General features: G+C 51.0%; 1 protein-coding gene across 2 annotated transcripts in view; it reads left to right on the top strand.

Moving 5' to 3' along the window:
• Positions 1 to 316: 316 nt before the first annotated feature.
• LOC119976587 (leucine-rich repeat and IQ domain-containing protein 4-like) overlaps positions 317 to 19,026 on the top strand; it is a 49,427-nt gene continuing 30,717 nt past the window's right edge. Inside the window, exons 1-3 of one of the 2 annotated variants that reach the window (XM_038817191.1) lie at positions 317 to 1,656; positions 7,964 to 8,137; positions 16,899 to 17,037. In XM_038817191.1, coding sequence (XP_038673119.1) covers positions 379 to 1,656; positions 7,964 to 8,137; positions 16,899 to 17,037 — 1,591 coding nt within the window. In that variant the 5' untranslated portion in view covers positions 317 to 378. The remainder of the gene's footprint in view (positions 1,657 to 7,963; positions 8,138 to 16,898; positions 17,038 to 19,026) is intronic. The other variant, XM_038817192.1, reaches the window with a different exon arrangement.

Consider the following 19,026-nt stretch of genomic DNA (forward strand, 5'->3'; position numbering starts at 1 on the left):
CCGGGGTTTGTTGAGGATCCGGTCCTGCTCCGGGCTCCGGGTTTTGGTGATGATCCGGTGCCGGGTTTTGCTGAGGATCCGGTCCTGCTCCGGGGCTCCGGCTCCGGGTTTTGGTGATGATCCGGTGCCGGGTTTTGCTGAGGATCCGGTCCTGCTCCGGGGCTCCGGCTCCGGGTTTTGGTGATGATCCGGTGCCGGGTTTTGCTGAGGATCTCAGTTCCGTTCCGCGGCTCCGGGCCTCCGGGTTTGTTGAGTCACCGCCGTCTCCATGGCGACGCCCCGCCCCCGGAGACACAAATCGGATCGGGGACCCGGTCTGAGGGATCCGGCTCCGGGATCTCTGTCTCCGCGACTCGGGGTGTTTCCCGCTCCCGCCCGATGCTGCCGGGTTTGGGTGGCGGGAATCCCGCTCCGCCGGGTTTGGGTGGCGGGAATCCCGCTCCGCCGGGTTTGGGTGGCGGGAATCCCGCTCCGCCGGGTTTGGGCGGCGAGAAACCCGCTCCGCCGGGTTTGGGTGGCGGGAATCCCGCTCCGCCGGGTTTGGGTGGCGGGAAACCCGCTCCGCCGGGTTTGGGTGGCGGGAATCCCGCTCCGCCGGGTTTGGGTGGCGGGAAACCCGCTCCGCCGGGTTTGGGCGGCGGGAAACTCGCTCCGCCGGGTTTGGGCGGCGGGAAACTCGCTCCGCCGCTCCCGCTGCTGCTGGCGGGACGGATTTTGTTTCAGGATTTTGCCGACTCGCAGTTGCGGAAGTTTCCGCCGGCCGTTTTCCAGCTGCTGCATTTGGAGGAATTGCACCTGGAAAAAAACCAGATCGAGGAAATTCCGCCGCAAATCCGCCTCCTGCGGAAACTGCGCGTTTTGTATCTGAACAGTAACCTGTTGGTGACAATTTGCCAGGAGTTGGGTGAATTGGAGCAGCTGCAGAGTCTGGATCTGAGCGCAAACCCGCTGGAAAGTCACCTCCTCACCCACATCCTCTGCAAACTGCGCTCTCTGCGGGAACTCCGCCTCTACAACATCAACCTGAGCCAGTTCCCAGGGCAGATCTGTAAGAAACTGCACCATCTGCAGCTATTGGGCTTGTCTGGGAATAACCTGGCCTCTCTGCCCTGGGAGATCAACAACCTGACTGAACTGCACCAACTTTATCTTCACTCCAATAAACTGCAGCTTCTCCCATTCGGATTCTGCCAACTGCTTCGATTGGAGATTCTGGACCTCAGGAATAATGAATTGATTTATCTCCCCGATGATATCAACTGTTTACAAAACCTAAAACATTTATACCTCGCCCATAACCATCTGGCTTTCATTCCGCAAGCTCTCAGCAACTGCAGCAATCTGTGTGTGTTAGACATCAGCATAAACTGCCTGGACCTCCATCTCCTTCACTCACTTCCAGAGAGTCTGGCAGAACTTGATCTATCTGATAACCAGCTGGACACTCTCCCGAATGCTGTCTGCCAGCTGGGTGCTGCTTTACAGCTTCTCTATCTGAAAAACACACAGTTACAAAACCTAAGCTGCTGTTTCTCCAACTTAACAGGGATTCGCTTCTTGGATCTCAGGCAAAATGTTCTCGGTTACTTCCCTAAACAAATCTGCAGCCTGAGGCAGCTGGAGGTTCTGTCTTTGGATGACAGCAAACTGAAAGAGGTACAACTGTGGGCCTTAAGAGCAACACAATAAGCAGTCAGATTCTTAATAGGCAGGGAAGATACTTGGCTTCGAAATGCCAAGATTAAGACAGAATAAGAATGGCGTAAAGGGGGAGATGAGATGTTGGGTTTTGTGGAGGGGGCAGAGCAGGGATGTTAAATGTACAGAAAGCATTGGGTTATGGAATGCTACCAGAGCCAAAGCGAGGCACTTCCGATGTACCTGTGGGATATCATAAAAGGATAACAGGGAAAGACCCAGGAATGGAGCTATTTGAATAAGAGTCAGTACTGTTATGCCAAATCGACGGCGGAATTCCCTCCCCCCCCCGTATTTTTGGAGGCCTTCCCTAATCCGATGGCCGGCATGGGGAAAACGGTGGGCGTTTTTTAAACAACAGAAATAAAAATGGCGCAAAGAAAGGCCACCAATTCTCTTGTTTTGTACTGGGGCTTCGCAAAGGCCCTGGCCAGCTAGGCGGCACCCGGCTTCCCCACTGCCCCGTTGGCGGGCCCCCGAGAAATTTCACCCCCCCGGGTCCCGTAAGCCCTGCAGCGGGCCCCGAAAAAAAACGACTTGCCAAAAAACAAGGGCAGCCGGCTGTGTTAGCAGTCCCACAGCCCACAAAAATATCCCCCCCCTCCCTTTGGCCCTGGCTTCGCCGTAAACACAGAACCTCCCCCCCCCCCCTCCACATTGGGGCCCTCCAGCCCCCTGATAAAGTTTCCCCCCCCCCGGGTTGCTGCTGCTACTGTCCTAGTACCCTATCGTTGAGCCAGAAAGTCGAGGAAAGGTTGCCACCGTTTAAAGAACCCTTGCACCGATCCTCTCAGGGCGAATTTAACCTTCTCTAGTGTAATGAAGCCCACCATGTCATTGATCCAGATCTCCACGCTTGGGGGCCTCGCGTCCTTCCACTGTAGCAAAATACTTCGCCGGGCTACTAGGGACGCAAAGGCCAGCACACCGGCCTCTTTCGCCTCCTGCACTCCCGGCTCTACCCCAACCCCAAAGATCGCGAGTCCCCAGCCTGGCTTGACCCTGGATCCTACCACCCTCGACACCGTCCTCGCCACCCCCTTCCAGAACACCTCCAGCCCCGGGCATGCCCAGAACATATGGGCATGGTTCGCTGGACTCCCCGAGCACCTGACACACCTATCTTCACCCCCAAAGAACCTACTCATCCTCGTCCCAGTCATGTGGGCCCTATGCAGCACCTTGAATTGGATGAGGCTAAGCCGGGCACATGAGGAGGAAGAATTTACCCTCTCCAGGGCATCAGCCCATGTCCCGTCTTCGATCTGTTCCCCCAGTTCCCCCTCCCACTTCGTTTTCAGCTCCTCTACTGACGCCTCTTCCACCTCCTGCATAACCTTGTAGATATCAGATATCTTCCCCTCTCCGACCCAGACCCCCGAAAGCACCCTGTCACTCACCCCCCTCGCGGGAAGCGCAGGGAATCCCTCCACCTGCCGTCTAGCAAATGCCTTTACCTGCAGATATCTAAACATGTTTCCCGGCGGGAGCCCAAATTTCTCCTCCAACTCCCCCAGGCTCTCAAACCTCCCATCAATAAACAGGTCCCTCAGCTGTCTAATGCCCGCTCTATACCATCCCCGAAATCCCCCATCCATGTTCCCCGGGACGAACCTATGGTTCCCCCCCTAACGGAGCCTCCATCGAGCCCCCCACTTCTCCCCTATGTCGCCTCCACTGCCCCCAAATCTTGAGGGTAGCCGCCACCACCGGACTCGTGGTATACCTCGTGGGAGGGAGCGGCCACGGCGCCGTTACCAGGGCCCCCAGGCTTGTATCCCCACAGGACGCTCTCTCCATCCGTTTCCATGCTGCCCCCTCCCCCTCCATCACCCACTTACGTACCATCGACACGTTGGCCACCCAGTAGTACCCCGAGAGGTTGGGCAACGCCAGCCCCCCCCATCTCTACTCCGCTCCAAGAAGACCCTCTTCACCCTCGGGGTGCCATGCGCCCAAACAAATCCCATGATGCTGCTGGTCACCCTTTTAAAAAAGGCCCGAGGGATAAAGATGGGCAAGCACTGGAAGAGGAACAAGAACCTCGGGAGAACCGTCATTTTGACGGATTGCACTCTGCCCGCCAGCGATAGCGGCACCATGTCCCACCTTTTAAATTCCTCCTCCATCTGTTCCACTAGTCTGGTGAAGTTAAGCTTATGAAGAGCCCCCCAACTCCTGGCCACCTGCACCCCCAGGTACCTGAAACTCTTCACTGCCCTCCTGAAGGGGAGCCTCCCAATTCCCCCCTCCTGATCTCCTGGGTGCACTACAAATACCTCGCTCTTTCCTAAGTTCAGCTTATAGCCCGAGAAGCCCCCAAATTCCGCTAACAGCTCCATCACCCCCGGCATTCCCCCCTCTGGGTCCACCACATATAACAGCAGGTCGTCTGCATACAGCGATACCCGGTGCTCCTCCCCACCCCGCACCAGACCCCTCCATTTCCCTGACTCCCTCAACGCCATGGTCAGCGGTTCAATCGCCAGTGCAAAGAGCAGGGGGGACAGGGGACACCCCTGCCTGGTCCCACGATAAAGCCTAAAATACTCCGATCTCCTTCCATTTGTGACTACACTCGCCATCGGCGCCGCGTAAAGCAGCCTCACCCATTTGATGAATCCCTCCCCAAATCCAAACCTCTCCAGCACCTCCCACAGGTACCCCCACTCAACTCTATCAAACGCTTTCTCTACGTCCAGCGCCACCACTATCTCCGCCTCCCCTCCACTGCCGGCATCATGATAACATTGAGCAGTCTCCGCATATTCGTGTTGAGCTGCCGCCCCTTGACAAATCCTGTCTGATCTTCATGAATTACCCCTGGCACACAATCCTCTATCCTGGTAGCCAGGATCTTCGCCAGCAACTTAGCGTCTACATTGAGGAGCGAGATAGGCCTGTATGATCCACACTGCAAGGGGTCCTTATCCCGTTTTAGGATCAAAGAGATCAGTGCCCGCGACATCGTCGGGGGCAAACCCCCCCCCCCCCCCCCCCCCCCCCCCCCCCCTCCCACGCCTCATTGAAAGTTCGCACCAGCAGGGGACCCACCAGATCCGCATATTTTTTGTAAAATTCTGCCGGGAACCCGTCCGACCCCGGGGCCTTACCTGACTGCATTTGTCCAATCCCCCTGACTAGCTCCTCCAACTCTATCGGCGCCCCCAGCCCCTCTACCAGCCTCTCTTGAACCCTTGGGAAACATAGCCTGTTCATGAAGCTCTCCATCCCTCTCTCCCCCTCGGAGGTTCCGACCGGTACAATCCCTCGTAAAAGTCCCTAAAGACCCCGTTTACTTCTGTCCCCTTCTGCACTATATTTCCACCCCCATCCTTCACTCCCCCAATTTCCCTAGCCGCATCTCGCCTACGGAGCTGATGCGCCAACATCCTGCTCGCCTTCTCTCCATACTCATATACTGCACCCTGCGCCCTCCTCCACTGTGTCTCCGCCTTTCTGGTGGTCAACAAGTCAAAATTGGCCTGCAAACTGCGGCGTTCTCCCAGCAACCCCTCCTCCGGTGCCTCCACATATCTCCTGCCCACCCCCAGAAGCTCTCCCACCAGTCTCTCCCTCTCCCTCCTCTCCCTCCTTTCCCTATGGGCCCGGATGGAGATCAGCTCCCCCCGGATCACTGCTTTCAGAGCCTCCCAGACCATCCCCACCTGGACCTCCCCCGTATCATTGGTATCCAGATACCCCTCAATGCTTCTCCGAACCCTCATACACACCTCCTCCTCCGCTAGCATCCCCACATCCAGGCGCCAGAGCGGGCGCTGGTCCCGCGCCTCTCCCATCTCCAGATCAACCCAGTGCGGAGCATGGTCCGAAATCGCTATGGCCGAGTACTCGGCATCCTGCACCCTCGGGATCAATCCCCTGCTCAGGACAAAAAAGTCTATCCGGGAATAAACCCTATGGACGTGAGAGAAAAAGGAATACTCCCGCGCTCTCGGCCTCCCAAACCTCCAGGGATCCACCCCTCCCATCTGGTCCATAAACCCCCTCAGCACTTTGGCCGCCGCCGGTCTCCTACCCGTCCTTGAACTGGACCGGTCCAGTGGGGGATCCAGCACTGTGTTAAAGTCTCCCCCCATGATCAGGCCCCCTGCCTCCAGGCCCGGGATGCGGCCCAACAAGCGCCTCATGAAGCCAGCATCATCCCAATTCGGGGCATATACATTAACCAGCACCACCTTCTCTTCCTGCAGCCTACCCTTCACCATGATATATCTGCCCTCCTTATGCGACACCACCTCAGCCGCCTCAAACGCCACCCTCTTCCCCACTAGAATCGCCACCCCCCGGTTCTTCGCGTCCAATCCTGAATGATAAACCTGCCCCACCCACCCCTTCCTCAGACGGACCTGGTCCGCCACCTTCAGGTGGGTCTCCTGGAGCATAGCCACGTCCGCCTTCAACCCCCTTAGATGGGAGAACACCCTGGTTCTCTTAACCGGCCCATTCAGCCCCCTCACGTTCCAGGTAATCAGCCGGATCAGAGGGCAACCCGCCCCCCTCCCCCGCCAACTAGCCATAGCTTGGCAGATGTTCACCCCAGGCCAGCACACCCCGCTCGACCCGTTCCCCATGGCGATAACGCCCCTCCTCTACCCCCCTGGCCCACGCCAGCTCCTTCCTGGCCATTCCAGCAGCAACCCGGTATCCCCCCACCCCCCCAGGCTAGGACCCCTCCTAGCCGCGACGCACCCTCCATGGTACTTCCGTGAGTCAGCTGACTTCTGCTGACCCTGGCAGCTCCCGCCAAAACCTATCCCCTCCCGGCATGGGGGTCATCCCCCCCTTGCCACACCTCCTTGGCACCGCTTCAGCGCGGGAAAGAAAACCAGTAGAGGCCACGCCCCCACCTCCAGCTCCGCCCCCCCTGCCCCGCAGCGCGGACAACCAGAGGAAAGCCCGCGCTTTCACACTGCCACATCCCACCCTTCTGACGCAGTTCCCCAAAATCCAGTTTCCCCTCAATCCCCAGCCCAGTACAGAAGAGAACATATAGAACACAAACCCCCAACACTCCCCACCTAACCCACAACCATGCCCAACAGACAAACCCACCCGTAAACAGAGCAAACAGAAAACCAGCATACATAACACACATGTCGAAGTTGAAAAAGTTGCAACAGTTGGAACAAAACAGCCACAGCGGAAACAACGCCGGCCAAAGTATGTCCCCAGGCCCTAGTTCGAGTCCAGCTTCTCCGCCTGTACAAAGGCCCACGCCTCCTCCGGGGACTCGAAGTAATGGTGCCGGTCCTTGTATGTCACCCACAGGCGCGCAGGCTGCAGCATTCCAAACCTGACCTGCTTGGCATGCAGCACCGCCTTCGTCCGGTTGAACCCGGCCCGCCGCTTAGCCACCTCCGCACTCCAGTCCTGGTAGATTCTCACTACCGAATTCTCCCATTTACTGCTCCTCTCTTTCTTGGCCCAGCGCAGCACACCCTCCCGGTCGCTGAATCGATGGAACCGCACCAGCACCGCCCGCGGGGGTTAATTTGTCTTGGGCCTCCTGGCCAGCACTCTGTGAGCTCCCTCAAGCTCCAGGGGCAAATGGAAGGACCCCGCTCCCATCAACGAGCTCAGCATCGTAGTCACGTACACCGGGAGATCCGACCCCTCCAGCCCCTCCGCCAGGCCCAGGATCCTCAGATTCTTTCGCCTCGTGCGAACGTCCAGCTCCTCCAAGTGGTCCTGCCACTTTTTATGAAGTGCCTCGTGCAACTCCACTTTCCCCACGAGGACCACGGCCTCCTCCTCCCTCTCAGCGGCCTGCCGCTGCAACTCCCGAATAGACTCCTCCTGGGCCGCCTGGGTCCCAAGCAGCTTGTTGGTAGTTGCATTCATGGAGTCCAGCAGCTCAGCCTTCAGCTCAGCAAAACAACGTAGGAGCGAGGCATGTTGCTCCTGCGCCCACTTCCACCAGTCCTCGGGTGTTGCGCCGGCCGCCATTTTGTTTTTCTTCCCCCGTTTTTTTGGGGGAGTTACTGCAGCCTTTTTCTTCTTCCCACTCCGGGTGAGCACCATATAATGTGGGGCAAGTTCTTCCAGGCACCTTCCCCCACCGGGATGCGTAGCAACAGCACCGTTTGGGGCCCTCGAAACGGCCCAAAAGTCCCTAAATAGCGGGAGCTGCCGAACGTGCAGCTTAGCTCCGCATAGCCGTAACCGGAAGTCCGACACCCCCATATTTTACATGCACCCAATACTGTGAAAAATAAAAATAAAAACCTGGTTTAATTCACAGGTTTCTCCAGGAGTGAAGAATTTGACCAAACTGAAGATTCTTGGTTTGACTGGGAACAGGTTTCGGGATTTCCCTCAAGAAATTTGCTCTGTGGAATCCCTGGAAAAGTTGTACCTGGGACAGGATCATGGGATGAAATTCACCCACATACCGGAGGATATTTCCCGACTTGTGGTAAGAGATAGAAAACTGGTGATGTACATAGAACAGTACAGCACAGAACAGGCCCTTCGGCCCTCGATGTTGTGCTGAGCCATGATCACCCTACTCAAACCCACGTATCCACCCTATACCCGTAACCCAACAACCCCCCCCCCCCCCTTTTAGGACACTACGGGCAATTTAGCATGGCCAATCCACATAACCCGCACATCTTTGGACTGTGGGAGGAAACTGGAGCACCCAGAGGAAACCCACGCACACACGGGGAGGACGTGCAGACTCCGCACAGACAGTGACCCAGCTGGGAATCGAACCTGGGACCCTGGAGCTGTGAAGCATTTATGCTAACCACCATGCTACCATGCTGCCCCTTAATGCTCAATGAACTTTGACAGGACGTGTTATGGTTAGCCTGAAGGAGGAGACACAGCAATGCTGATGGGGGAGGTTAAAATGCAATAATAAAAGGTTACTTTAATCTGCAAGTTGATTGGACAATTCAAATTGGCAAAGGTAGACTGGAGGAAGAATTCATAAAATATATTTGGGACAGTTTCTCAGAACAATGGGTGCGATTCACCGCCCTCGTAGCTCTCGCTCAAGCGTAACGAAGTTGATGAATAGAACAAAGAACAAAGAAAAGTACAGCACAGGAACAGGCCCTTCGGCCCTCCAAACATGTGCCGACCATGCTGCCCGTCTAAACTAAAAAATTCTACACTTCCGGGGCCGTATCCCTCTATTCCCATCCTATTCATGTATTTGTCAATTGCCCCTTAAATGTCACTATCGTCCCTGCTTCCACCACCTCCTCCGGCAGCGAGTTCCAGGCACCCACTACCCTCTGTGTAAAAACATTTGCCTCGTACATCCCCTCGAAACCTTGCCCCTCGCACCTTAAACCTATGCCCCCTAGTAATTAACCTCTCTACCCTGGGAAAAAGCCTCTGACTATCCACTCTGTCTATGCCCGTCATAATTTTGTAGACCTCTATCAGGTCGCCCCTCAACCTCTGTCGTTCCAGTGAGAACAAACCAAGTTAATTCAACCGCTCCTCATAGCTAATGCCCTCCATACCAGGCAACATCCTGGTAAATCTCTTCTGCACCCTCTCTCACGCCTCCACATCCTTCTGAAATGAAATGAAATGAAATTGCTTATTGTTACGAGTTGGCTTCAATGACGTTACTGTGAAAAGCCCCTAGTCGCCACATTCCGGCGCCTGTCCGGGGAGGCTGGTACGGGAACCAGCCTCCCCGGCATCCAGAATTGAACACTATACTCCATGTGTCGCCTAACTAAGGTTCTATACAGCTGCAAAATGACTTGCCAATTTTTATACTCAATTCCCCGGCCAATGAAGGCAAGCATGCCATATGTCTTCTTGACTACCTTCTCCACCTGTGTTGCCCCTTTCAGTGACCTGTGGACCTGTACACCTAGATCTCTCTGACTGTCAATACGCTTGAGGGTTCTACCATTCACTGTATATTCCCTACCTGCATTAGACCTTCCAAAATGCATTACCTCACATTTGTCCGGATTAAACTCCATCTGCCATCTCTCTGCCCAAGTCTCCAAACGATCTAAATCCTGCTGTATCCTCTGACAGTCCTCATCGCTATCAGCCATTCCACCAACCTTCGTGTCGTCTGCGTACTTACTAATCAGACCAGTTACATTTTCCTCCAAATCATTTCTATGTACTACGAACAGCAAAGGTCCCAGCACTGATCCCTGCGGAACATTACTAGTCACAGCCCTCCAATTAGAAAAGCACCCTTCCATTGCTACTCTCTGCCTTCTATGACATAGCCAGTTCTGTATCCACCTTGCCAGCTCACCCCTGATCCCGTGTGACTTCACCTTTTGTGCCAGTCTACCATGAGAGACCTTGTCAAAGGCCTTACTGAAGTCCATATAGACAACATCCACTGCCCTACCTGCATCAATCATCTTTGTGACCGCCTTCAAAAACTCTATCAAGTTAGTGAGACACGACCTCACCTTCACAAATCCATGCTGCCTCTCACTAATACGTCCATTTGCTTCCAAATGGGTGTACATAAGAACATAAGAACATAAGAACTAGGAGCAGGAGTAGGCCATCTGGCCCCTCGAGCCTGCTCTGCCATTCAATTAGATCATGGTTGATCTTTTGTGGACTCAGCTCCACTTTCCGGCCCGAACACCATAACCCTTAATCCCTTTATTCTTCAAAAAACTATCTATCTTTACCTTAAAAACATGTAATGAAGGAGCCTCAACTGCTTCACTGGGCAAGGAATTCCATAGATTCACAACCCTTTGGGTGAAGAAGTTCCTCCTAAACTCAGTCCTAAATCTACTTCCCCTTATTTTGAGGCTATGCCCCCTAGTTCTGCTGTCACCCGCCAGTGGAAACAACCTGCCCGCATCTATCCTATCTATTCCCTTCATAATTTTAAATGTTTCTATAAGATCCCCCCTCATCCTTCTAAATTCCAACGAGTACAGTCCCAGTCTACTCAACCTCTCCTCATAATCCAACCCCTTCAGCTCTGGGATTAACCTAGTGAATCTCCTCTGCACACCCTCCAGCGCCAGTACGTCCTTTCTCAAGTAAGGAGACCAAAACTGAACACAATACTCCAGGTGTGGCCGCACTAACACCTTATACAATTGCAACATAACCTCCCTAGTCTTAAACTCCATCCCTCTAGCAATGAAGGACAAAATTCCATTTGCCTTCTTAATCACCTGTTGCACTTGTAAACCAACCTTCTGTGACTCATGCACTAGCACACCCAAGTCTCTCTGCACAGCAGCATGTTTTAATATTTTATCGTTTAAATAAATCCTGTCTCGAAATAGATCCTGTCTCGAAGAATTCTCTCCAGTAATAAACAATTATTATTATTATTATTGGTAATTACCGTACCACTGACGTAAGGCTCACCGGCCTGTAGTTCCCTGGATTATCCTTGCTACCCTTCTTAAACAAAGGAACAACATTGGCTATTCTCCAGCCCTCCGGATCATCACCTGAAGACAGTGAGGATCCAACGATTTCTGTCAAGGCCTCAGCAATTTCCACTCTTGCTTCCTTCAGTATTCTGGGGTAGATCCCATCAGGCCCTGGGGACTTATCTACCTTAATATTTTTCAAGACGTCCAACACCTCGTCTTTTTGGATCTCAATGTGACCCAGGCTATCTACACACCCTTCTCCAAACTCAACATCCACCAATTCCTTCTCTTTGGTGAATACTGATACAAAGTATTCATTTAGTACCTCGCCCATTTCCTCTGGCTGCACACATATATTCCCTCCCCTGTCCTTCAGTGGGCCAACCCTTTCCCTGGCTACCCTCTTGCTTTTTATGTACGTGTAAAAAGCCTTGGGATTTTCCTTAACCCTATTTGCCAATAACTTTTCATGATTCCTTTTAGCCCTCCTGACTCCTTCCTACTTTCCATATATTCCACACAGGCTTAGTCTGTTCCCAGCCTTCTAGCCCTGACCAATGCCCCCTTTTTCTTTTTGATGAGGCCTACAATATCTCTCGTTATCCAAGGATCGTGAAATTTTCCATATTTATCCTTCTTCCTCACAGGAACATGCTGGTCCTGAATTCCTTTCAACTGACATTTGAAAGCCTCCCACATGTCAGATGTTGATTTAGCCTCAAACATCCCCCCCCCCCCCCCCAATCTAGGTTCTTCAGTTCTCACCTAATATTGTTATAATTAGCCTTCCCCCAATTTAGCACATTCACCCTGGGACCACTCTTATCCTTGTCCACCAGCACTTTAAAACTTACTGAATTGTGGTCACTATTCCCGAAATGTTCCCCTACTGAAACTTCTACCACCTGGCCGGGCTCATTCCCCAATACCAGGTCCAGTACAGCCCCTTCCCTAGTTGGGCTATCTACATATTGTTTTAAGAAGCCCTCCTGGACGCTCCTTACAAACTCTGCCCGGTCTCAGCCCCTAGCACAAAGTGAGTCCCAGTCAATATTGGGGTAGTTAAAGTCTCCCATCACAACAACCCTGTTGCTTTTACTCCTTTCCAATATCTGTCTACCTATCTGCTCCTCTATCTCCCGCTGGCTGTTGAAAGGCCTGTAGTAAACCCCCAACATTGTGACTGCACCCTTCTTATTCCTGATCTCTACCCATATAGCCTCGCTGCCCTCTGAGGTGTCCTCCCGCAGTACAGCTGTGATATTCTCCCTAACCCGTAGCGCAACTCCACCACCCCTTTTACATCCCCCTCTATCCCGCTTGAAACATCTAAATCCTGGAACGTTTAGCTGCCAATCCTGTCCTTCCCTCGATGTGGAGATGTCGGCGTTGGACTGGGGTGAGCACAGTAAGAAGTCTTACAATACCAGGTTAAAGTCCAACATATTTGTTTCAAACACTAGCTTTCGGAGCACTGCTCCTTCCTCATGTGAATGAAGAGGTATGTTCCAGAAACCTAGATATGGACAGATTCAAAGATGCCAGACAATGCTTAGAATGCGAGTCCTTGCAGGTAATTAAATCTTTACAGATCCAAAGATAGGGATAATCCCAGGTTAAAGAGGTGTGAATTGTCTCAAGCCAGGACTGTTGGTAGGATTTTGCAAGCCCAGGCCAGATGGTGGGGGGTGAATGTAATGCGACATGAATCCCAGGTCCCGGTTGAGGCTGTACTCATGTGTGCGGAACTTAGCTATAGTTTCTGCTCGGCGATTCTGCGCCAACGCTTACCCGGAGATCAGAGGCTGAATGCCCTTGACTGCTGAAGTGTTCCCCAACTGGAAGGTAACATTCCTGCCTGGTGATTGTCGCGCGATGTCCGTTCATTCATTGTCGCAGCATCTGCATGGTCTCGCCAATGTACCACGCTTCGGGACATCCTTACCTGCAGCGTATGAGGTAGACAACATTGGCAGAGTCGCACGAGTATGTACCGCGTACCTGGTGGGTGGTGTTCTCACATGTAATGGTGGTATCCATGTCGATGACCTGGCACGTCTTGCAGAGATTGCCCTGGCAGGGTTGTGTGGTGTCGTGACCTCTGTTCTTAAGGCTGGGTAGTTTGCTGCAGACAATGGTTTGTTTGAGGTTGCGCGGTTGTTTGAAGGCAAGTAGTGGGGGTGTGTGGATGACCTTGGCAAGATGTTCATCTTCATCGATGACGTGTTTTCTCCCAAAGTCCAAAGGTGCACAGATCAGGTGATTGGCCATGCTAAATTGCCCTTAGTGTCCAGGGATGTGCAGCTTAGGTGGGGTTATGGAGATAGGGTGGGTAGGGGGCCTGGGTAGGGTGATTTTTCAGAGGGTTGGTGCAGTCTCAATGGGCTGACTGGCCTCCTTCTGCACTGTAGGGACTCTCGGATTCTACACGGCTGACCCTGAAATGCTGAGCAAACCACTCAGTTCAAGGGGCAATTAGACAATAAATGGTGGCTATGTCACATTAACTTTCTTTAAAGTAACCCGTGTCTCAGTGGGTGTGACTCTCACCTCTGAGCCAGAGGCTGTGCATTCAACACTCACTTCAAAAATCAAGTGTTGTCCTGAGGGGGTTCTGTACTTTCAGAATTATTACGACACAGAAATGGGCCATCAAGTCTATGTCAGCAATCCAATCGCGTGCATTCCCCGCCATATCCCCAGATAGAACATAGAACACTACAGCGCAGTACGGGCCCTTCGGCCCTTGATGTTGCGCCGACCTGTGAAACCATCTGAAGCCTATCTGACCTACACTATTCCATTTTCATCCATATGCCTATCCAGTGACCACTTAAATGCCCTTAAAGTTGGCGAGTCTACTACTGTTGCAGGCAGGGCGTTCCACACCCCTACTACTCTCTGAGTAAAGAAACTGCCTCTGACATCTGTCCTATATCTATCACCCCTCAATTTAAAGCTATGTCCCCTCGTGTTGGTCATCACCATCCGAGATAAAAGACTCTCACTGTCCAGCCTATCTAACCCTCTGACTATCTTATATGTCTCTATTAAGTCACCTCTCAGCCTTCTCCTCTCTAACGAAAACAACCTCAATTCCCTGAGCCTTTCCTCGTAAGACCTTCCCTCCATACCAGGCAACATCCTAGTAAATCTCCTCTGAACCCTTTCCAAAGCTTCCACATCCTTCCTATAATGTGGTGACCAGAACTGCACGCAGTACTCCAGGTGTGGCCGCACCAGAGTTATGTACAGCTGCAGCATGACCTTGTGGTTCCGAAACTCAATCCCCCTGCTTATAAAGGCTAGCACACCATATGCCTTCTTAACAGCCCTATTAACCTGGGTGGCAACTTTCAGGGATTTATGTACCTGGATGCCGAGATCTCTCTGTTCATCTACACTACCAAGAATCTTGCCATTAGCCCAGTACTCTGCATTCCTGTTACTCCTTCCAAAGTGAACCACCTCACACTTTTCCGCATTAAACTCCATCTGCCACCTCTCAGCCCAGCTCTGCAGCTTATCTATGTCCCTCTGTATCCTATAACATCCTTCAGCACTATCCACAACTCCACCGACCTTCGTGTCATCTGCAAATTTACTAACCCATCCTTCTACACCCTCTTCCAGGTCATTTATAAAAATGACAAACAGCAGTGGCCCCAAAACAGATCCTTGCGGTACACCACTAGTAACTGAACTCCAGGATGAACATTTGCCATCAACCACCACCCTCTGTCTTCTTTCAGCTAGCCAATTACTGATCCAAACCGCTAAATCACCTTCAATTCCATACTTCCTTATTTTCTGCAATAGCCTACCGTGAGGAACCTTATCAAACGCCTTACTGAAATCCATATACACCACATCAACAGCTTTACCCTGATCCACCTGTTTGGTCACCTTCTCAAAAAACTCAATAAGGTTTGTGAGGCATGACCTACCCTTCACAAAACCGTGTTGACTATCGCTAATCAAATTGTTCTTTTCAAGATGATTATAAACCCTATCTCTTATAACCTTTTCCAACATTTTACCCACAACCGAAGTAAGGCTCACAGGTCTATAATTACCAGGGTTGTCTCTACTCCCCTTCTTGAACAAGGGGACAACATTTGCTATCCTCCAGTCTTCCGGCACTATTCCTGTCGACAAAGACGACATAAAGATCAAGGACAAAGGCTCTGCAATCTCCTCCCTGGCTTCCCAGAGAATCCTGGGATAAATCCCATCTGGCCCAGGGGACTTATCTATTTTGACATTTTCCAAAATTGCTAACACCTCCTCCTTTTGAACCTCAATTCCATCTAGCCTGGTCGACTGAACCTGAGTGTTCTCCTCGACAACATTGTCTTTCTCCAGTGTAAACACTGACGAAAAATATCCATTTAACGCTTCCCCTATCTCCTCTGATTCCACACACAACTTTCCACTACTATCCTTGATTGGCCCTAATCTTACTCTAGTCATTCTTTTGTTCCTGATATACCTATAGAAAGCTTTAGGGTTTTCCTTGATCCTATCCGCCAACGACTTTTCGTGTCCTCTCCTCGCTCTTCTTAACTCTCCCGTTAGGTCCTTCCTGGCTTTCAGAACAGATGTTAGACAGACGCCCGATGTGCCCACAGTGAGTTTAGGGACGGGGGCGGGGGTTATTTAATTAGATAAGAACATGGCGGATCGGACCCTGCCACTTCACTTCTCTGTCTTCACCCCAAATAATTCAGTGGTAGAAAGTCCCACAGATGGTCAGAAGGAAGTAGATGTCATGCTTCAGTTATATTAAGTCCTGTTTGGACCACACCTGAAATTACTGACAACAGCCCTGGTCCTGGGTAGCTTAGGAAGGAGATTTTGGTCTTGAAGGGAGTGCGAGTAGATTTACCAGAATGAAGCCTAACATCGGTAATGGGGAAAATGCTTGAATCCATTATCAAGGACTTTATAGCAGAACATTTAGAAAACAGTGGCAGGATCAGTCAGAGTCAGCATGGAAAAATCATGCTTGTCAAACCTGTTGGAATTCTTTGAAGATGTAACCAGTACAGTGGACAAGGGGAAGCCAGTCGATGTGGTATATTTGGGCATTCAGAAGGCGTTTGACAAAGTCCAGCATTGGAGATTATTGCTCAAAATTAAAGTGCATGGGATTGGGGAAATTGTGTTGAGGTGGATAGAAAACTGGTTGGCAGAGATGAAACAAAGAGTAGGGATTAATGGGTCCTTTTCAAATTGGCAGGCGATAACTAGGGGGGTATCACAGGGATCGGTGCTGGGATTCCAGCTATTCACAATATATATTAATGATGGGTGTGTCCAGAACCAAGGGTCACAGTCTGAGGATTCAGGGTAAACCATTTCAGACAGGGATAAGGAAGCATTTCTTCACCCAAAGAGTGGTGAGCCTGTGGAATTCATTATCACAGGAAGTAGTTGATGCTAAAACATTGAATATATTCAAGAGGCGGCTGGATACAGCACTCGGAAAGAATGGGATCAAAGGCTATGGGGAGAAAGCAGGATTAGGCTATTGAGTTGGATGATCATCAATGATCGTGATGAATGGCGGAGCAGGCTCGAAGGGCCAAAAGGCCTCCTCCTGCTCCTACCTTGTTTGTATCTATGATATCCAGACCCAAGGTTTAAATTATAAGGAGGCATTACACAAGCTAGGGTCATATTTACTTGAATTTAGAGGGTTAATGGGTGATTTGATTGAAGTTTTTAAGATGTTAAAGGGAACTTATCGCATTGATGGGGAAAAACTATTTTCTTTCAATGGTGTGCTGCAGTTAGTCTAACTTCAATCTTTATTTTCAGAACCTGAAAGAACTGTACCTTGAAAACAATGAAATTCAGTTTTTACCATCAACAATCGGCTTGCTCAAGAACTTGACTGTGCTCGATTGCCATGAAAATCGTTTGCTGGAGTTTCCCGAATCAATCACAGACATTCACGGTATGGAGAGCAATCTGTCAGTCTGAATCAACCTGTAGTCCCAAAACTTAAACTGAAAATGGTGCTTTTGTGAGGGCCACGAAGAATCTGGCACGAGTTTGTAGAATTAAAAGAAATTACTTTTTTACAATTGCACATATACAACTGCAGCAGTACTCCACCACTGCACTTTCCTCTAGCTGGTTTCACACTGGCCAGCTCTATTTATGCAGGTGACTCTGCTAATCCAGGTACTTCATACTCAGTAAGGATTGTGGAATAGGCAATAGTCCCCAGCCAGTAGGAATCAGGCAGGTTATAACAGGGACCACCTTCAGTCTCTAATCTTCAGTCTCTGAGTTCAGCAAACCTCAAAACCTCAGGTGGGAAGAATGAAGAGTAGAGTCAGCAGAGATATTTGTGGAACAACTTGGAGATATGAGAATGGAGACATCTCTCATGCCCTTCCTTCCAGAGTGGGACCCTTAAAATGACACAATATCATGGCGCCACAGTGTGACTGAGAGGGATCGAGCCAACAGGGGAATAGTTAGTGGCTAGGAGCACAGCATGATATCTGGGAGTTACAACAACAAAATCCTCGCTCCCATATATTTGTCCAGACTCATACCCCTCCAGCCCAACAAAATTGGTCATTGATGAGATAGAAAACATGGGCCTTATATGTCAGCAGACAAGCGGTGCATGAGACCATTCAGAAGCCTTTTAACATTTCAAGTGCCAGAATGTCTCACCTTTGCAAGACTGGCGGTGGTTTGGAAGGACCAGCACTCCATAGCAACCAGATACAGGTGCAGAAGGTCCAGACACAGCGTCAATTATTGGGAACATGGATTCAAATTCCATCACATGGCTGGTGGAATGTGAATTCAATTAATAAGACTCTGGAGTATAAAGCTAGCCTCAGTAATGATGACCATGAAACTATCATCAATTGCCGTAAAAACCCACCTGAGCATTAATGTCTGCCGTCCTTACCTGGTGTGACTCCACAGTTATGGATCGATAAGCCACTCTGTTCGAGGGAAATTGGGGAACAAATGTTGGTCCTGCCAGTGATTCCCACATGTGGCTGGCGGAACCTACCAGGTGTAACCAAGAGGCCAAGGAAAGCAGGTTAAGAACATGAAAAGAGACTGGCAGCTGAGATAAAAGGGAATTCCACCATCTCCTAGGCACATCTAAATGATTAATGGACAGTAAAAGTAAAAGGGCCACTTTGGGATTAAAAAAAGGGAGGAGAAATAGAGGAGGTATTAAATGAGCACTTTGCACCTGTCTTTACAAAAGAAGAAGATGCTATCCAGGCTGAGGTAGAGAAATAGCAACAGAGATAATTAATAAGGGCAATGGTTTTGATATAGTGTATATGGATTTTCAAAAGGCATTTGATCCCGTGTCCATAAGACCATAAGACCATAAGACATAGGAGTGGAAGTAAGGCCATTCGGCCCATCGAGTCCACTCCGCCATTCAATCATGGCTGATGGGCATTTCAACTCCACCTACCAGCATTCTCCCCGTAGCCCTTAATTCCTCGCGACATCAAGAATTTATCTATCTCTGCCTTGAAGCCATTTAGCGTCCCGGCCTCCACTGCACTCCGCGGCAATGAATTCCACAGGCCCACCACTCTCTGGCTGAAGAAATGTCTCCGCATTTCTGTTCTGAATTTACCCCCTCTAATTCTAAGGCTGTGCCCACGGGTCCTCGTCTCCTCGCCTAACGGAAACAGTTTCTTTGCGTCCACCCTTTCTAAGCCATGTATTATCTTGTAAGTTTCTGTTAGATCTCCCCTTAACCTTCTAAACTCCAATGAATACAATCCCAGGATCCTCAGCCGTTCATCATATGTTAGACCCGCCATTCCAGGGATCATCCGTGTGAATCTCCGCTGGACACGCTCCAGTGCCAGTATGTCCTTCCTGAGATGTGGGGCCCGAAACTGGACACAGTACTCCAAATGGGGCCTAACCAGAGCCTTATAAA

The sequence above is a fragment of the Scyliorhinus canicula genome, chromosome 13 (genome assembly GCF_902713615.1).
Source record: "Scyliorhinus canicula chromosome 13, sScyCan1.1, whole genome shotgun sequence".
NCBI classification, from domain to species: Eukaryota; Metazoa; Chordata; class Chondrichthyes; order Carcharhiniformes; family Scyliorhinidae; genus Scyliorhinus; species Scyliorhinus canicula.